We start from the raw sequence: 19,074 nt of genomic DNA, 5'->3' as shown, positions 1-19,074 counted from the left end.
GTCCTCAACATTCTACAAACTATAACCCATAATGACAACGTGAAAGAAGTTTTTTGAAATTTTTGCAAATTTATTAAAAATAAAAAATGGGAAATAAATAAAATAAAATAAATCACATGTACATAAGTTTTCACAATCTTTGCCATGACACTCAAAATTGAGGTCAGGTACATCCTGTTTCCACTGATTATCCTTAAGAGGTTTCTAGAACTTGATCGGAGTCCACCTGTGGTAGATTCAGTCAATTGGACATGATTTGGAAAGGCATACACCTGTCTTCAGAAAGGTTCCACAGTTAACAGTGCATGTCAGAGCACAAACCAAGCCATGAAGTCCAAAGAATTGTCTGTAGACCTCCGAGACAGGATTGTATTGAGGCACAGATCTGGGGAAGGTTACAGAAAAAGCAGGTGCAGCATTGAAGGTCCCAATTAGCACAGTGGCCTCCATCATCTGTAAATGGAAGAAGTTTGGCAGGACTCTTCCTAGAGTGGGTCACCCAGCCTGAGCGATCGGGGGAGAAGGGCCTTAGGGAGGTAACCAAGAACCCGATGGCCACTCTGACAGAGCTCCAGCATTTCACTGTGGAGAGAGGAGAACCTTCCAGAAGAACAACCATCTCTGCGGCACTCCACCAATCAGGGCTGAATTGTTGAATGGCCAGACGGAAGCCACTCCTCAGTAAAAGCACATGACTGCCCACCTGGATTTTGCCAAAAGGCACCTGAAGGACTCTCAGACCATGAGAAACAAAATTCTCTGGTCTGATGAAACAAATATTGAACTCCTTGGCTTGAATGGCAGGCGTTGTGTCTGGAGGAAACCAGGCACCGCTCATCACCTGGCCAATACCATCCCTACAGTGAAGCATGATGGTGGCAGCATCATGCTGTGAGGATGTTTTTCAGCAGGAGGAACTGGGAGACTAGTCAGGATTGAGGGAAAGATTAATGCAACAATGTAAAGTTGCCAAGATAACAAAGGAGTGGCTATGGGACAACTCTGTGAATGACCTTGAGTGGCCCAGCCAGAGCCCAGACTTGAACCCGATTGAACATCTCTGGAGAGATCTGAAAATGGCTGTACACCAATGCCCCCCATTCCAACCTGTTGGAGCTTGAACGGTCCTGCAAAGAAAAATGGGAGAAACTGCCCAAAAATAGGTGTGCCAAGCTTGTAGCATCATATTCAAAAAGACTTGAGACTGTAATTGGTGCCAAAGGTGCTTCAACAAAGCATTGAGCAAAGTCTGTAAATACTTATGTACCTTTTTTTTTATTTTTTTTATTTTTAATAAATTTGCAAAGATTTCAAACAAACTTCTTCCATGTTGTTATTATGGGGAATGGTTTGAAGAATTTTAGGGAGAAAAATTAATTTAATCAATTTTGGAAAAAAGGGTGTAACATAACAAAATGTGGAAAAAGTGAAGGACTGAGCACTTTCCGGGTGCACTGTATAAGCTATCAGGAAGATAGCCAGGCAATTAGCATATGAAACACTGGTACTTCCTTTGCCCCCTCTAAGAAGTGAAATACTCTGGAAATGCCTACCTGACAACACTAGAGTGGAAAATCATTACACATGCATTTCCTTGTTTAAAGTGACACAAAAGGTTTGTTTGTTATTAAAAAACAAAAACAAAAAAAAAAAAAAAAACCATGTCATACTAGCCTCCAATGTGCAGATCGTTTTGTACAGAGTGGCCCTGAACCTGGTCTTCTGGGCCCCCCCCCCCCCGACACTCTCCCAGCTCCTCCCCATATCAGATAACCCCCTAGGAGAAGCGCTCGTCCAAATTGTTACCTTGCGGGCATGCTCCCGAGTCCAGCAATTTGCGTCCATAGAACCTGAATGCAGGACTCAGCCCCACCCCCACCGCCCACGTAATTGGATTTGATTGACAGCAGGGGTCAATGGCTGCGCTGCTATTAATTTATCCAATTAAGAGCCGAGAGACAGCGTGTCCCTGTGGGACAATTTTGAGAGTCCAGGTAAATAAAATGGGGGGGCTGGGAGGCCGGTCACTGACAGGTGTTTTTTTCACCTTAATGCATAAGATGCATTAAAGTGAAAAAACATGAACCTTTACAACCACTTTAATGGGGTGCTTGTAAAAAAAATAGCAAAGTGAAACTTGGGCGTGCTAGGAACGGTCACCAATCAAATGCTTGATTCAATATTCTAGCCCACAACAGGAAAAGGATAACTGGCGTTTAGCTGGCTGGCAGAAGAAATGCAAGACTTGGTCCCCTTTCAGATTAGTACATTAAGAGTGCTGAGACCATTTTCCACTAGCAGGGGTGTTAACGATCAGCTTTTATTTATTCATGTAAAAGCTTTATTGAAAAAGAGAAAAAAACTGTTGTGTTAACTTTAAAATATTAGATCCTCCCTATTCAGTTGCTGCCTCAACTTCTTTGCAGGATCAAGCTGGAAAGAAAGCTGGTGATTCTGGTGGCACCAGCATGGCCCAGAAGGCCATGGTATGCAGAAATCGTAAAGATGGCAGTGGAAGGCCCATTGTCCCTCCCCCTACGGCTGGAGTCCCCTATATTTGGCAAACAGCCCAAAATATGGTCAGGGTGAAGAGAGCATTCCCCTGGGAATAACTGCTGGTGACTCACGTCCACCTTCCAATTCTCTACTCCGATAGGCACGGAACATTCCTTTCTGCCCAAGTTAGAATATGGTTCACCTCTCTCTGCGCTGAGAGACTTTTGGTGCCCCCTTGGTGATTGATATAGGCCACAGCTGTGGCATTGTCGGATTGAATCCTGACAGGACAATCCCGTAACCTGAAAGTCCAGGCCTTCGGAGCCAGACACACTGCCCGAATCTCTAGGATATCGATGGTCAAGGTTTTTTTGGCTCTTGACCACTGTCCCTGGACAGTGGTCTTTTCTAGTGCTGCTCCCCAGCCTGAAAGGCTGGCATCTGTGGTTACCACTTTCCAGATGACTGGTCTGAAGGATTTTTATTTCAGCAGATTCTGGGTTAGTAACCACCAAGTGAGGCTTTGGGATACTCTTGGGACAGCCACATTCGCACGTCTAAAGCTTGAATTGTTTTGTTCCAAGTCGACAGAATACGGTTTTGCAACATTCTTGAATGGAATTGGGCATAGCGGACTGCTTAGAATGAAGCCACCATGGTTCCCAGCAACCTCATACAGAGGCGAATAAAGGGATCACCTTTTGACCCGACCATCTGCACCAGCTCTCTTATGGAGTTGATCTTTGCCTGAGGCAAGAACACCTTTTCCTGGGCTGTGTTTATGATCAGACCCAAGTACTCCAGCCTTTTAGCGGTATTAAGGAAGATTTCTCTAGGTTGAGAACCCATCGCAAACTTTCCAGATAAGTGCAGTGCTTTGCTCCGAACGAGCCACCGACTGATCTATTAGCAATAGATCGTCTAGGTACGCTACGACTGTTATGCCCTGTGCCCATACCCTGGCTAGAGGTGGGGCCAGCACTTTTGTGAACACCCGGGGTGCTGTGACTAGCCCGAGGGGCAGGGCTACAAACTGGAAAAATAAGTTCTCCTCCCAGAAGGATAAAAACTACTGACCTTATCGTCTCCATGCGAAAGGAGCGGATCTTCAGGATCTGATTTAGATTTTTTAGATCTAGAATGGGTCTGATATCTCCATTTGGTTTTGGTACCATAAAAAGGTTTGAATAAAATCCCAAACCTTGCTCTTTTGCAGGGATCTGTATGATCATCCCTTGAGAAATGATTCGGTCTAGTGCCTGAAACAAAGATAGTCTTTTCTCTGGATCTTTGGGAATGCTTAACCTCAGGAAACAAGACGATGGAAATTCCCAAAATTCCAGCTTGTACCCCAGCGTTACCATGGAGATGACCCACCTGTCCTGAATTTCCTCTTTCCAGACTTATGAAAACTGCAGAAGTCTTCCCCCCACCTTGGTGAGGGGGGTTGCCTCTTCATTATGAGGCTTTAGAATTTCTCCTTGCAGGTTTCTGACCCCAGGACCTCTTTTGAGCCTGGGTCTGACCCTGAGGTTTTTGTCTAGAGTTGGTCGGCGGAGGCCGTCTCCACTGCCTAGATGCGGAAGCCCCTGGCGCAGGGCAAAGAGCCTGTTTAAATGAAGGGCGTTTATACTTTCTTTTGACTGGCAAAAGATTATTTTTGTTTGGATATATTTGTCCAAGTCTTCTCCAAATAGTCGCTCCCCATGAAAAGGGAACCTAGTTAGGAGGTTTTTACATGGTGCTTCAGCTGACCAATTTTTTAATCACAGGGTTCTACGCATATGCACAAGGATAAGCGGAAGGTGGGAACGCCTGGTGAATAGAATGTTTAATGGCAGCTATGGCAAAGCATAATTCTTTTAGCAGTTCAGCCAATACTCAAGCTTGTTGTGCAGGAGCCTCTCTAAGGGCCTGTTAAAATTGGTCCTTTAGGGATTGACATACGCCTATTGCAGCGACTGCAGGCTGAGTAACGGCACCTGCCAAGGTAAAAGTAGATTTTCACAGGGATTCCAACTTTTTATCTGTTGGATCCTTAAGCATGTGTGCATTGTCTACAGGAAAAGTTAGGCCTTTATTCACACTGGAAATCACAGCGTCAACTGCTGGTACTTTCCATTTTTTAAAGAATTTCTCCTCCAGGGGATAGAGAACTGAAAATCTCTTAGGAGGGAGAAAATGCTTATCCGGGTGATCCTATCCAGCAAAAATAAGCTGTTCTAGTAAAGCATGTGCAGGAAATGCATGCAAAGGTTGAGAAGGTTTTAAGGAACCCAAAGAAGAATTCAAGCTTTCAGGAGACTCCGTTAGAGGTAGCATGAAAGTAGAAGGAACCATCTCCGTAAGAGATTGTATCAACAATTTCTCAGATTGAGAGACTGAAAAAGGTTCATCTACAATTGTTTCCTCCGCAGAGGAATCATCGGTTTGTTTTTCCTCCTGATTGTCTGAGGGTAACACCTCCCCCTGTGCCCACTGTTCCCCTTGCAAAGGTTCTGAAGTGGGAGAGGGGGATCTAGCACGCTTCCTATCCATTTAAATGGAGGATGCAATTAAAGTAGCCAATCTTCCTTCCAGAACCTGCAGGGTGGAGGAAAGGACATCTTCAGTCATGTATACAGGGCCGGAGATGTGAGAAGCAGTTGCACCATCAATTTGCTCCAATGGCTTACCCTAGCTTGCCTTAACTGGTAATTCGGGTGAGGATGACAGCGTGGAAATGCGACTCCAGATCCGCCTGGGGTGAAACCTTTAGTACCTTTTTGCCGACCTGACTGAGACTGTCTGGTTGCTTTGTACCTGCTTTACAGCTAGCTGCATCTTTTCCTGCTTTTCCAGCGGCAGGATCACCTTCTAAAGAACCGAATCTATTGAATAACCCAGAAACCTCATCTCCTGTGAGGGGGCCAGATTCAGAAGCTACCCCAGGCTTTTGAGGTGAGACTGGGACGTCTGGAGATTGACTAGGACCTGCTCCTTGGAGTCCGCGAAAAACAAAAGGTCGTCCAAATAAGGGATGACTGAAATCCCCCTTCAGGGGCTCCAGAGCCTCTGTCATAATTTTTGTAAAGACTCTGGGGGAGGACGAGAGTCCGAATGGCAGAGCCCTGAATTGAAGGTGCCATACCGAACTCCCTAGATCCACTGCCAGGCGCAAAAAACTGCTGAGATGCCTGGTGAATGGGTGTATGGAGATAGGCATCCCTTAGATCCAGGGACGCAATGAAACAATCTGGGGTCAACAATTTTGTGATGGAAAAAATTGTATCCATCCTGAAGTGTTTGTACCGTATTGACCTGTTCAGAACTTTTAAGTTCAGGAGCAGACGGTACTTCCCTGAGGGTTTCCTCACCAAAAAGATATGGGAGTAGAATCCCCCTGCCTTGCTGACTTACTGGGACTTGGATCAAGACCTTTTGCTGCATCAGCTCCTGCAACAGGACCGTCATTGCAGAGGCCTTCTCCTGTTCCCTCGGTAAGGCCGTCACATAGAACCTGCTCGGGGGTGGTTCTGAAAACCCTAGTCTGTACCCCTGAGCGATGAAGCTTTTTACAAACAAACTTGGGGACACTGCGTCCCACTGTTCGAGAAAAGCTGACAGTCTCCCCCCCACTGGAGAGAGATGTCACTTGCTTTTAGAGGCCTGCTCTGGGGGAGATCTAAAGAGAACTCCGCCCCTACCTCTACCTCTCTGTGGACCCCACCGGCTCTTACGGTCCTGGTCTTTCTTATGGGACTGTTGAAGAGCACGAAAAATTTTCTTGACAGTTTGCTTTTTCTTGGCCAGAAAGGTCTTCTTCTTGTCAGCCGTCCTGTCCAGCACTGACTCTAGGTCGGGACCAAAGAGAAAATCACCTGAAAAAGGCAGGCTACAAAGCTCGACCTTAGAGGCTGTGTCCCCTGCCCACGTTTTCAGCCAGATTGCCCTCCTGGCTGAATTCACAAGAGCTGAAGACCTGGCGGCTAGCTTGACCGACTCTGCTGATGTGTCCGCCATATAATTGAGTCAAAATCAGTGGGAAAGACTCCAAGAGATCCTTGCGGGGCATCCCCGCTTCTACATGGCTTTTCAGTTTCTCCACCCAGCATTCCAGGTTCCTGGCCACCACTGTAGCGGCCATGGCTGGCTTCAGACTCACTGACGCTGCATCCCAAGTTTTTTTGAGGATGGAGTCAGCTTTCTTGTCCATTGGGTCTTTTAGGATTGCCATATCCTCAAAAGCTAGGTCCGTTCCTCTAGATACTTGCGAAAAAGCTGCATCGACTCGAGGCTTCTTGTTCCATACCTCCGAGTCCTTGTCCTCAAAAGGAAACCTTCTCTTGAGGGCTTTCTGGGTCTTTCCACTCTTTTTTAACTGTATCCGAGAGGACCCTGTGGACTGGAAAAACTCTACGTTTTGTTTCGACCATCCCCTGGTACATTTTGTCGTGAACCGACAGCTGTACTTTTTCCTCCTGAATTTCTAGAGTCGTGTAGATCGCCCTTAAGATATCATCTACCTCCTCTAGTGATAGCTTGTACCGAGAGTCCCTGCGATCTTCTTCCTCTTCCTCCTCTTCAGAGTCCCTGAGGGAGACAAGAGTACTACCCCCCTCGTCGCCAGAGTCCTTGGTCTCAACTGGTCTGGACAACGATGCCCTGGGATTAGGCGGTGGGTTCTGAGGCTCGGCCTGCCCGGATGGGTTTTGTATCAAGATGGACCTGACGGAACTCAATGAGTTTGTCAGCTTTTTAACCAAGGAAAATAACTCCTTATACTGCTGGGATGTTTCCTCTTCCATCAACTCCTTGAAACAAACTCTGCCCATTGCCTTCTGCCATGAGTCTCTAAGGGGGTTCTTGCAAGAAGGACATTTCCTCTGGCTTGGTTTAGACTTTCCTAGCGACTTTTCCTGAAATGACATACAGTTTAAACTCACTAGGTGATTACCTGTAAGCCTACTACCACCAAGCCAGTGCAGAGACCCACCAACAACAGGCCACCAGTGAGACCCCTGAACCATGCTGCAGGGTCCGAGAGACGTCACCTCTGACCCTGCAGCGACAGGCCCCCGACAGGGGGGGGAACAAAAACAACACAAAGATAGCCCATTAATGTAGCCAGAAGGCGCCGCTGCACCTCACCTACCTGGGCTGGACTGATACTAGGGGCGCCTGCCTCCACCATCGCCATCTTGCCCTCGTCCATTCCACTGAGTAGGACAGCTTTTTCCTATTCAATTGCGCCATTCATTTGAATTTTCCCGGTCATCAGAGCTGGCCGGAAGCGGAAGCACAAGGTCACCTGACCCGCTCCTTGGTCCTTGCGTTCCAGGCGCTTGAACCACGGCGCCACGCTCCCTCAGTGTGCTCTGCGTCACCGGAAATGTTATAGCCGACTGGGACCTGGACCCAAAAACGGAGCGTGTCACTGACCTGCAGCGACCTCTGCCAGCTGCAGAGCCCTCCCTGCGCTATCCAGCGGCCTCCAGGCTCACAACGCCAGTGCTCTGAGGGTTCCTCGTTCCCGTGAGATGGCGAGACCAGGAGCCCCAGGAGACCCCTCACCCCTGGAGAAGCTGCTGGGGGCCATGAAACAACAATCCACCGCATGGTAAGCCTGCTCTACCCCGGAGAGAGTGTAGCTTTCCCCTGGTTCCAGGCACATGCTTCCCCCATGGAGGAAGCACAATAACTGAAGCCATGGGGGAAGAGGAGGTGTTTTTAAAGTGGGCATGTGTTTCCTGAGAAGAAGGTGGAGCTACACTCCCTCCGGGGTTGTCCTGAAAGGCGATTTGAGAAAGTGGGTCTAGTAGGGGTCTAGTAGGGGAGTTAGGAACATTGGGTGCTATTGTGCTCCTTAGGTTAGAAGTACCTCTGTAAAATAACATAGGACCAAGAACTTGATCGTTCTTAATAACTGGCCAATGCCTCTTGATTGCCCAATGTTTGCTAGAGTATGTTGTAAAAAAAGCCAGACCAAAATCCTTTGTTCCCCCCACCCCCCGGGGCAGTTTGTCAACCAATAGCTCCTGACTTCCACTATAAGGAAATCTAAAACCACGCTGTCATAACATTTAGCTATAAATCTTGTTCTCAAAACAGATGCCTCCTTAAAAGCGGGGGGTCTACTCAAAAAAAATATATATTAAAAGCCAGCAGCTACAATTACTGCAGCTGCTTACATTTAATAAATGGACACTTACCTGTCCAGGGTGCCCGCGATGTCGGCAGCCGAAGCCGAGCAATTGCTCGTTTCTTGGCTGTCCCCTCGCCATCCTCGGTGAGGGAATCAGAAAGCCAAGCATTGCAGCCTCACTTCCCGGTTCCCTACTGCGAATTCGTGAGTGGCACTCTGCGTCCTCACTGGTCCCCGCTGTGTTCTGGGACCTGTGTGTTTCCCAGAACACAGCGGGGGTGATGCGAAGGGGTGTACAGGTATCTTATACAGGTATCTACACCCCCCCCCCCCCCCAAAAGAAGGATTTTGGTCTGCCTTTTTTTTACAACATACTCTAGCCAACATAGGGCAATCAAGAGAATCACCAAGAGGCATTGGCCCATTATTAAGAATGATCAAGTTCTCGGTCCTGTGTTATTTTCAGAGGTGCTTCTAACTTACACAATAGCACCCAATGTGCCTAACCCCCCTACTAGACCCACTTTTTTGCTTATCTAAAGGGGTACTATCTGTGTGGGAAGTGTGAGGCCGGTAAGAGTAACACCCATTGGGGTAGGAAAATTACAGAGTTTACCTCAACAGGCACAGGAGACACTTATCCCATAAAGTTGTTTATTACGTGTACGACAAAATGTGTTGTCTACCTCCTTAGGTGCCCTTGTGGCCTAGAATATGTTGGACACACCATATGAATATTATATAGAAGATTGGGAGAACACATAACCAACATTTGAAAAGGTTTTGACAACCACAATGTTTCAAAACATTATGACTTGAAACACAATCGGGATCCTAGTGGTACGACCTTTGTTGCCCTTGAAAAATATGTTCCTCATTGGTGTGGGAGCAATGGCAGGCGGAATAAATCCAGAGCTGAGACTAACTGGATATACAAATTGGGCTCCCATGTGCTCAATGGTTTGAATGTTGAGTGGGACATCAACTGTTTTATTAATAATTTATGTCTCCTCTATTCTATACTGGCCATTGCTTCTCCTTTTTCCAATTTTAACTTAATTTTTTTAAGTTAAATTTTGTTTATTCTATATTTTCCATCCTTTTTAAATCATTTTCCTTAAATTTTTATTCTATAGTCTATCATTGTTTAATACTAATTTTGATGCATTAAAGAAGTTCACTTCCAGGAGGTATTACTATAGTTTTATACCTCAGTTAATGCACATGTGCCTAACATAGGATTTGAATAGATATATACACATACATACATACATACATACATACATACATACATACATACATATATATATATATATATATATATATATATATATATATATATATTCTTCAGAGTCTTTATAAGAATTTATATGTATTGTACTAATTTTTGATTACAATAATTCTTAATGTTTAAGTTTTTGTTGATTAACTTAAGGTCTATTGGCAATATAGGGAAGGCAAGCCTGTGTAATCAATTTTATTCCATTTTTTATCTTTCCACAAGATGGCGATGTGTGCCTCTATTGTCATAGGATTGTGGTCTCCGTCGTTTTTAGGGATGTTAGACATATTATTCCATCAATGGCTGCAAGGATTACATCTTATTTCATTTACAATTGGTCAGGGTTGACTATTCAATTAGTGGCTTTGTGCCGTCCTGTGTGACCAGTGGCAGTGCTCCTTTATCTTGTCAATAGAGTATTTATAGTGTGGGCATACACCTGATGACGTCACCTTTGACGAAACGATCGTCGGGACACTACGCTCACATCCTCTGCGCATGTGTGATGGATTTGTAAATTGCAAGGAACTGCTTTGGCTTGTTTGTACTGGAGCTGAGCCCCCAGTTTTGAAACGTATGTATGCAGCACTGCAGCATTGCCAATAAACCGCCTAAGACACAATACTAAACTATCCTGGGTCTTTTGTCTCTTTACATATTAACACACCCTGTTGCTGAGGCTGTCTGATGTTCTGGCTGCCGATTACCGTCCAGTGTACATAGAGGCTTCTGATGAGAGACGCTTGGACATCCTTCCAGTGGATTTTGAATCCAAACAAACGCTTTGTGATCCCCTTAAGTAAGGGTGGTCGCTGGCTTTCTGGTAAGCCTTTTATCTTAACTATGGTGATGGGTGACACGCTGCCAAGCATCTGACCAATGCTGCCCACTTCTTGTGGGTTCTCCACTGAAAACTAGCTTACAATAACTTTTTTCCCCCTCCTTCATCAAATTTTTTTACACTTTTATATCAGTCACATATTAACTTTTTTTTCCTTTTCATGTTCACTTTGTCATTCAATATTGCACATTTGTTTATTGCACGCTTGCACATTATGGTAAGTTATATGTAAATTTTAGTAATTTCACTATTATTCAATACTGCATATTGATCATTGCACATTTTTACTTTATTTGCACATGCTGGTAGGCATTGTGCTATTCATATTTTCAGTTGCTGCACTTTATATTTTGCATTATTCTTTTGTGGCCAATAGGAGTTATAGTGTTCAGATATAATAATTTTTATACATATGTTGTGGTAACTGCTTGTGTAACTGCAGTGTGAGCTGGAGTTTGGCTTCAATTTGAAAATATATCTAAATCTGCTAGTACATCTAACACTCCCCTCCCCCCAGACTGACAACGCTGCTGTCCAAAGCTGCCCATGTGCGCCTTCATCCAGAATAGGGGCACACTAATACAGGAGGTGTGTTACTGGCCAGATCACCAAGTGAAAACAGAGGGGAAAAAGCCTAAGGGCCAGTTCACACCACAAAAACGCACTCTGGATATGTTCCAGATCAGTTTTTGCTTACCAGTTCACACCACACGCAGTTCCAGTGCATTTTTTAAACAATTTGCTATGTTCCAGTACAGTTCTGTGCAGAAAAAAAACAAAACTGACTGGAACTAACTGCATTGGTGTGAACTAAAGCCATTGGAATACATGAAAAACACTGCATGCATTTTTAGTGCAGAAAAAAGCGCACGGAACTGCATCTGGTATGAACTAGCACTAAAAGAAAGAGAAAAAATAAAACAAATGCAGCCATCACATCTAAGGATCGGTAAGCTGCAATATATTTTTGCATGTGGGTTTAATAAAGCTTTAAGGTCAACATTTTAATAAGCGGTTATCCTTTAACTTACTTCTATTAGATGGGAAATCTTCTCTTCTTGTTATGGCTGAGAACTGGAACAGAGACACCGGGCTGATCAGGTCTAGGGCCCCTTGACACCCCACTATAACAGAGGACACCTATAGACAATTACAATTGATTAGAACACACAATCAGATAGAAGATTAAGAACTTATACAAGGTCAGCCCTGAATTTCAGGGGGACTCTGGTAATAGTTTGAAGGCTAACTACTTCTGTGCCAGAAAGAATTTTGCTATGGTGAACCAATAGTAATTTGGTAAAGTAACATGCCTGCACACACTAGACCAATACCAACAGTTTTAGGGCCGTTTCACACCACAAAAATGCACTCCAGATCTGTTTCTGAATGCACGTTTTTTGGTGAATTTTTGATGCATTTCCATATTTCAGGTGCTTTTCTTCTTCACTATACTAGGGTCCAGTGTGTTTTTGACATGTTCCAGTGCATGTTTGATGTGTTTTACTGCATTCCAGTACAGTCCAGTGCAGCAGGGAAAGACGCAGCATTTTCTACTTTTTTTTGGAACTGAAAAGCCCTAGAACTGACTGCACTGGTGTGAACTATGCCATTGGAAACCATATGACATACTTTCTACACGTTTTTGATGCAGAACAAAAACGCACTGGACTACATGGGGTGCAAAACTGGCCCTCAGGGTACATTTACACTTGCAAATGTACCCGACTGCAATCAGATTCAAAAACCACAGTGGGATCCAGAAATGATCACTCAGGTGATTGCTACGTGAGCAATCACTTGCGAGTGGCTGCGGTTATCTTCAGGAGCCAGCAGCCTCCTATTGCCTTCAATGTGGCTGCCTTCTGCAGCTGATTGCCAGGAACCCCCACTGGGGTTCTTGCATCTAATTGTAGTCGGGTGCATTTGCAAGTGAAGCTGATCTATATTTCAATGAAGAAGTCCAACTTCAAGGAATCAAAGTTAAAGGGCATGTAAACCTAAAATCTATGATTGGCGCCCAATGGCCAAAATAAAGACACAGGCCTTTATTCAAGAAGTTTCAGCATTAGCAGGAAATATCTGAGTTTTGCTGGTCAGAACATTATGGTGGCTGCTACAGGTATTGAAAGCACTTTTAGGTGAAATATAATAATAAATAGTAACCTGTAACAAAAATATGAACAGCAGGTTATGGATACTCTGGGGTCTCTTTGTTAGCCATATTAAGGATATGCAGTGAAGAATTAGACACTTTGAGATAATGAAAGCCGGAGAATGCTTATACTAGTAGAAGGTGTCAGGTCTTTTAGCACATACACACCCTGCATTGGTGCCATGGCTGACATTCCTGCACATGAGCGACACTTCTAAAGTGAGTGATAAATTAGGAGCAGGAGGCATTCATCCCTGCCTGACAAAATGCTACAGATCCAACACCCACATTCCCGCTGCATGACCTTCACTCTGCACAGCAAGAAGCCTCCAAGGTAAAAGAATGTGAAAGGAGAAAACAGTACAATCCCAGAAACTTGTTACCTATTACACTGCACATTTTGGTTCTCTCTGATCACATCATATTGTGCACAGCATACACTAACAGCAATGCAATCTACTATACTGGCCTCATCTTTTTCTGGTTTGGGTGTCTAAAGATATCCACACAACTTCAATCAAAATGTCCCTGTTGAAGATACAGGCGTACTGACACCTACAGTAGGAAGATCAGAATTGAAAGTGTTTGTAAACACAATTTTTTTTTTTAAATAACAAAACAGCCCCTTAGAAAGAATTGGCTTACATGCTTCAGGGTCTATGGCATACACTAATGTGCACCGAATTAAAGCAGCCCATTCATTTGAATATTTTTAGCAGAACAGCGCACCACAATCTATGGTAGAGCATTAATGTGTGTTGCAATGCGCTGCAATGTAGGTGCGTTGGTTAAGTGTAATTGAGAAAGAACTGCAACGCAGTGCACCATCATGCGTTAACACAATGCAACAGTGTCACTCCAGCCTTTTAGGATTTCTTTAAATCTGTAGTATATGTATATTAGTTCTGCTTTACTTAACAATCACTGTTTTGCCATGTATCATGTACAGCTCCAGCCAATACATTTATTTTATTTAGGATAGAATAGGAAGGGTTGGAACTTGTGTCACATTTTTATAACTCTATGTATACTTGTTGGGGAGATTTTACATCCATGTCAGAGAGGAATCTCTTCAAATGTATGTCTGTATGCCTGCTGCAGAGAATTCCTTTACTTCCTGTTCAAGTGAGAAGAATCACTGAAAAAGCGGGGTATTTATCCAGCGGGGACCCAGACAGAAATAAAATCCTAACCTTGAAATGATTGTAGTCTCTTCCACTCTAACGTTTTTTTTCTATAAAAATAATTAATATGTTATACTTACTATGCTATGGGGGTACCCAAGCTGAGCTGCAGCTCCGTGTGTCCATTCAGACACGTAGCTGCGGTTCGACCCCGTCCCCTCTCTCTCCTGATTGGCTAACTGACTTTTATTGACAGCAGCGGGAGCCAATGGCACAGCTGCTGTGCTTCAGCCAATCAGGAGGGAGTCCCGGATGGTCGAGACACTGTTGGACAATGCTGGATAGAAATGGGGCTCAGGCAAGTATTAGGGGGGCTGCTGCACACAGAAGGCTTTTTATCTTAATGCATAGAATGCATTAAGATAAAAAACTTTCTGACTATACAACCACTTCAAAAGTTTATTTTCATGTTTGTAGTTAAATTCGATTATACACCTACTATATATCTGTTGCTTTCCCAATTACATAGCAGAACATAATAAATATTTTAAAAACTGCTGCTCATCATTTGAATAGCTTTTTTACTTACTGAAAATGTCTTAGTTAGCGTTTCCCTACTACGTAATGTAAAGGAGAGGACTGTGGAAAGTTATGGTTACCATAATTAACCCCAGTCTGTACTGTGCTGGCAGATTACTGGTTTTAAACTGACTGGGAACACAAACATATCATGAGGGTTTCTCCAATTTGACTGCAAAAGTGGAAATACAATTTAAATGGTACTGGAAAAAAACTGAACTATATGACCCAATGGGAATAAGATTTTCAAGAAACCCTAGATCTCGAGGAATGGCACTCGATTGCCCGCCAACACCTCAATTATAGAAGCTAATTATAAAGGTTTTATTAAGATGGTATATGGTACCAACTAGACTGTCCACTTTTGTACCCAGAGGCACCCCAGGGTGCTTTTGGGGATGTGGCCAGGTGGGAACAGCATACCTTATACCAGGGTTTCTCAACTAGGGTTCCTCCAGTGGTTGCTAGGAGTTCCTTGAGAAATTAGCAATTTCTGCCTCTCAGATAAGTTCCAACTGCCACCATTGATCTTTTTAGCTATTTGTACGGGGCTAATTCTTCCCAGTGTCCACAAGCGTATGGAACATTCTTCCCACTGACCATCACACTAATGTATCATGAGTTGTAGATATAGCCATTTTTAGCAGGGGTTCCCTAAGACCAGAAAGTTACATCAAGGGTTCCTCTGTGTTGAAAAGGTTGAGAAAGGCTGCCTTATATGGTGGACATGTCCCAAAGTACGGAGATTCTGGATCAGGGTCTACAACATTATATACACTCTCACCCAGATTAACCTGGTCAAGTCTGCGAAACATGCACTCCTGGGTAGCAGGGTAGTTGAAGCCTCAAAAACTCATAGAAGGCTCCTTACTGAAACTGGAAGTCTGCAGCCTTACCATTTGACCAATTTAAACACAAAGTGTTATGTCTTATGTTAAATGAAAGACTAACAACAGTTATGCAGGATAAAATTAAGTTGTTTAACAAAGTATGGGACCCATGGATCAGATACTTAACAAATGATCTCCGGACAATCACAAACCAGGACCCTTCTTGAATGACATGACAAGGAGTGTGGAGTTCCCCCCTCCCCCTCCAACCCCCTCCCCAACTCTGCCCTCCATTATCTCTGAGCCCTTTTTCCATCCTTTTATAATCTCTCCCATTTTACCTCTGTAAGACCCTTGCCTAATGAGATCTGGACCATGCCCCTCTGTGGTTTGGAAAGCCAGGCTCCCCCAATAGATAGCTGGGGAGCTGGTGTCTCCCAGCGGGTGAGACGTACTCTGGCACCTATGTTATATAGCATGCATAAGGCCACAGAATACTGTGTAATGAGTAAGGTGTAGTAACCATCGTATTGTCCGATACATAAACCACAAATACTTAAGTAAATAAGGTACAGTTTACACTAGGACTTGATAAATGGCCTTGAAGGAACGAGAGGTGTATTCCTCTCGCTTATATTGTATGTCTGATGGAATACATATACTGTACAATGTTCAAAGGGATGCTGAGGTCTTTTAACCTGTACTGTGAAAACTTTAATAAAAATTATTGAAATAAATGGTACTGCAAAGAACAAATTATTTTTGAACGCAATATTTGCTCAGCAATAAATAAAGGGTTATAGGCCTCATGGACACCCTTTCTCTGCTTTTTTGTGGACTTTGGTGGTTTAAGAATTGAATAGAAACAAGGCCCCATCTGGTTTCCAGGTAATAAAAGCTAAGGTTGTAGATAAATACTTCAGGAATGTTTCAGGGGCCCCTCTTCTCTTGAATAACATGCTGTATGTTGCTAATGTTACTATAGTAATTAATACCATGTTATAATTTTTTTTTTATGGAATTAGCTACGGGTAGAACTCGGTTTAATGGGAGTACATGTCTGGTTTAGGGGTTGGCTCATTAGTTTAGCCTTAGGTTTTATAAAAAAAATGGGCCTTATTTCTAAGTTCTATGGTAGCAGTAGCTGAAATGGACGATGCGCTCAGTAAGGGCTGCATTTTGCCATTTTCCAGGGGCCATTTTACGTTTTGTTATCTGGGTGCTGTACTGAAGAACCAAAAAGAACTGTCTCATCTAAAAATGGTTGGAATGAAGTCACTACTGGGATTCAGAGATCTAGCCATCAGTGGCCCATTAGGATATCAGAAACCAGAGGGCAAATCAACATGCTGCAATCCAGTTTATTGTTGTGCAAGTAAAGCTATGGGAGATGGACGCTGCAAGCCCAATATGGCTCCCTTCCGGTTCCTAGTGCACCTGACCTGACACAATGATAATGGCTATTTTAGGTTTACTGATCCAAAAATATCACCAGCAGGATATATGCATCTAGAACGAATAGGACTATCAGTTTACCATTTAACTCCCTCAGTGAAATTCAGTCTACATAAAGCTATAGAAAAGTCCATGCTAGTCTTACCCTTTTCTCCTTTGGAAGCGTCTCAGGAAGGAACAGTATGATGAACAGCAGGTCAACAACAGAGAACGTAAGGGCAAGCAACGCGGGCCGGACATAGAAGACTTCTCCATCAGCTGCGTTTATTGCAAAGTAGGCTCCAACCATGGGTCCAATGGTGAAGCCCACTGAGAATGCAACACCGATCATTGCCTGTAACAAAAAGAGGATTACAGCTCCTAAAATGTAGGCTCCATTAACCCAGGGGCATTCATTGCATACAACATCTGGAGGAACAATTCAATAGGCAGGAGGAGAACCAAGAGTGTCCTGGAGGCCAAAAGAGTGGAGTTTTTTTTTAGGAAAATCGGGCAGACTTAGTGTGTAGTAATAGCCATTGGTTTTATCATTTGGTAAGTCAATAGTGAGTTTTAGTAGACACGTATTTTGTAGTGTTGTGGGGGAAAGCCAGAGTGTAAAAAGGTTGTTTTCAGTGAGGTAGTGGCTCAGACAGTTGTAGACTAGGCGTTCTAGACATTTTGCATTAAATGAGAGCAAGGAGATGGGTCTTAAGTAGTTCAGGACTGTGAGGTCCATTGAGGACTTTTAATGTTTGGGAGGTGACCGGGGGGAGGGAAGCAGAAGGTTCCATTAGAGAGGGAGAAATTGAGGATTTGAGTTAGAGAGCACAGAATAAAACAAGGGGGTTACCATAGTTGTGAGAAAACAGGGTCTAGGCAGTGATGGCAAACCTTCGCACCCCAGATGTTTTGGAATTACACTCCCCATGTTGCTCAACTACACTGCAGAGTGCATGAGCATCATGGAAAATGTAGTTCCAAAACATCTGGGGTGCCAAGGTTTGCCATCACTTGTCTAGCGGAAAGGTGGGTGCATGAGAAAGGTTTGGTAACCTCCGCTGTAGTAACAGGGTCAAAAGAGAAGTATTGAATGTGGTGGTAGACATGGCATGTTAGGTAGGAAATATAGTAGAGATCTTATGAATTGGTTCAATCTATTTTTGAAATGACTGGCAATATCCTGGGCAGTGAGCGAGTGAGTGGGTGTTAACCACTTACGCCCTGGACCATTTTGCTGGCCAAAGACCTTTTTGCGATTCGGCACTGCGTTGCTTTAACTGACAATTGCGCGGTTGAACGACATGGCTCCCAAACAAAATGTATGTCCTTTTTTCCCACAAATAGAGCTTTCTTTTGATGGTATTTGATCACCCCTGCGGTTTTTATTTTTTGCGCTATAAACAAAGAGACAATTTTGAAAAAAAAAAAAAAACACATTATTAATGTGGGGATAGGGGATTGTTTTATGTAATTTTTATTAATAATTTTTTTCTTACTAGTAATGGCAGTGATCAGCGATTTTTATGGTGACTGCGACATTATGAAGGACACATCGGACATTTTTTTAAATTTTTGGGACCATTGTCATTTATACAGCTATACAAATGCACTGATTCCTGTGTAAATGACACTGGCAGTGAAGGGGTTAACCACTAGGTGGCAGCGTAGGGGTTAAGTATGTCCTGGGGAGTGATTCTAACTGTGGGGGGGGGGCGTGGCTACGTGACACTTCACTGGTCTCTGCTCCCAATCACAGGGAGCAGAGATCAGTGACACTGTCACTAGGCAGAATGGGGAGATGCTTGTTTACATTAGCATCTCCCCATTCTTCCTCTCCGTGAGGCGATCGCGGATAATAGCAATATATATATATATATATATATATATATATATATATATATATATATACACACACACACACACTTTTTTTTAGAATATAAGTAATCATAAAAGATTTTATAAGACAAAGATTGGATCATCATCCCCCATTTGTCATAACAGAACAGACTCCACACTCACCATTCCCTTGCTGCGGTTCTTCAAGGAGGGGAGGTCAGCTATTACAGCCGCACACAAGCTAACATTTCCTTTACTTAATCCTCCAATGATGCGAGAGATAAGGAAAACTCCAAAATTTCTTGACATGGCCCATACAGCATAGGATACGATTATGCCAAACTGCCAGAAACAGACACATTGAAAAGCA

At 43.7% G+C, this 19,074-nt stretch overlaps 1 protein-coding gene across 1 annotated transcript in view; it reads right to left on the bottom strand.

Annotated features, from left to right (window-relative positions):
- SLC75A1 (solute carrier family 75 member 1) overlaps window positions 1-19,074 on the bottom strand; it is a 106,024-nt gene that overhangs the window by 63,401 nt on the left and 23,549 nt on the right. Inside the window, exons 5-7 of the mRNA XM_077477880.1 lie at window positions 18,888-19,046; window positions 17,032-17,220; window positions 11,775-11,883 (exon numbers count right to left, since the gene is read on the bottom strand). Of these exons, the coding sequence (XP_077334006.1) occupies window positions 11,775-11,883; window positions 17,032-17,220; window positions 18,888-19,046 (457 nt within the window). The remainder of the gene's footprint in view (window positions 1-11,774; window positions 11,884-17,031; window positions 17,221-18,887; window positions 19,047-19,074) is intronic.

The sequence above is a fragment of the Lithobates pipiens genome, unplaced genomic scaffold (genome assembly GCF_037356315.1).
Source record: "Lithobates pipiens isolate NorthernLeopardFrog02 unplaced genomic scaffold, aLitPip1_a1.2 Scaffold_13, whole genome shotgun sequence".
In the NCBI taxonomy this organism is placed as follows: domain Eukaryota; kingdom Metazoa; phylum Chordata; class Amphibia; order Anura; family Ranidae; genus Lithobates; species Lithobates pipiens.
This window is presented reverse-complemented; position numbering and strand designations above follow the sequence as displayed.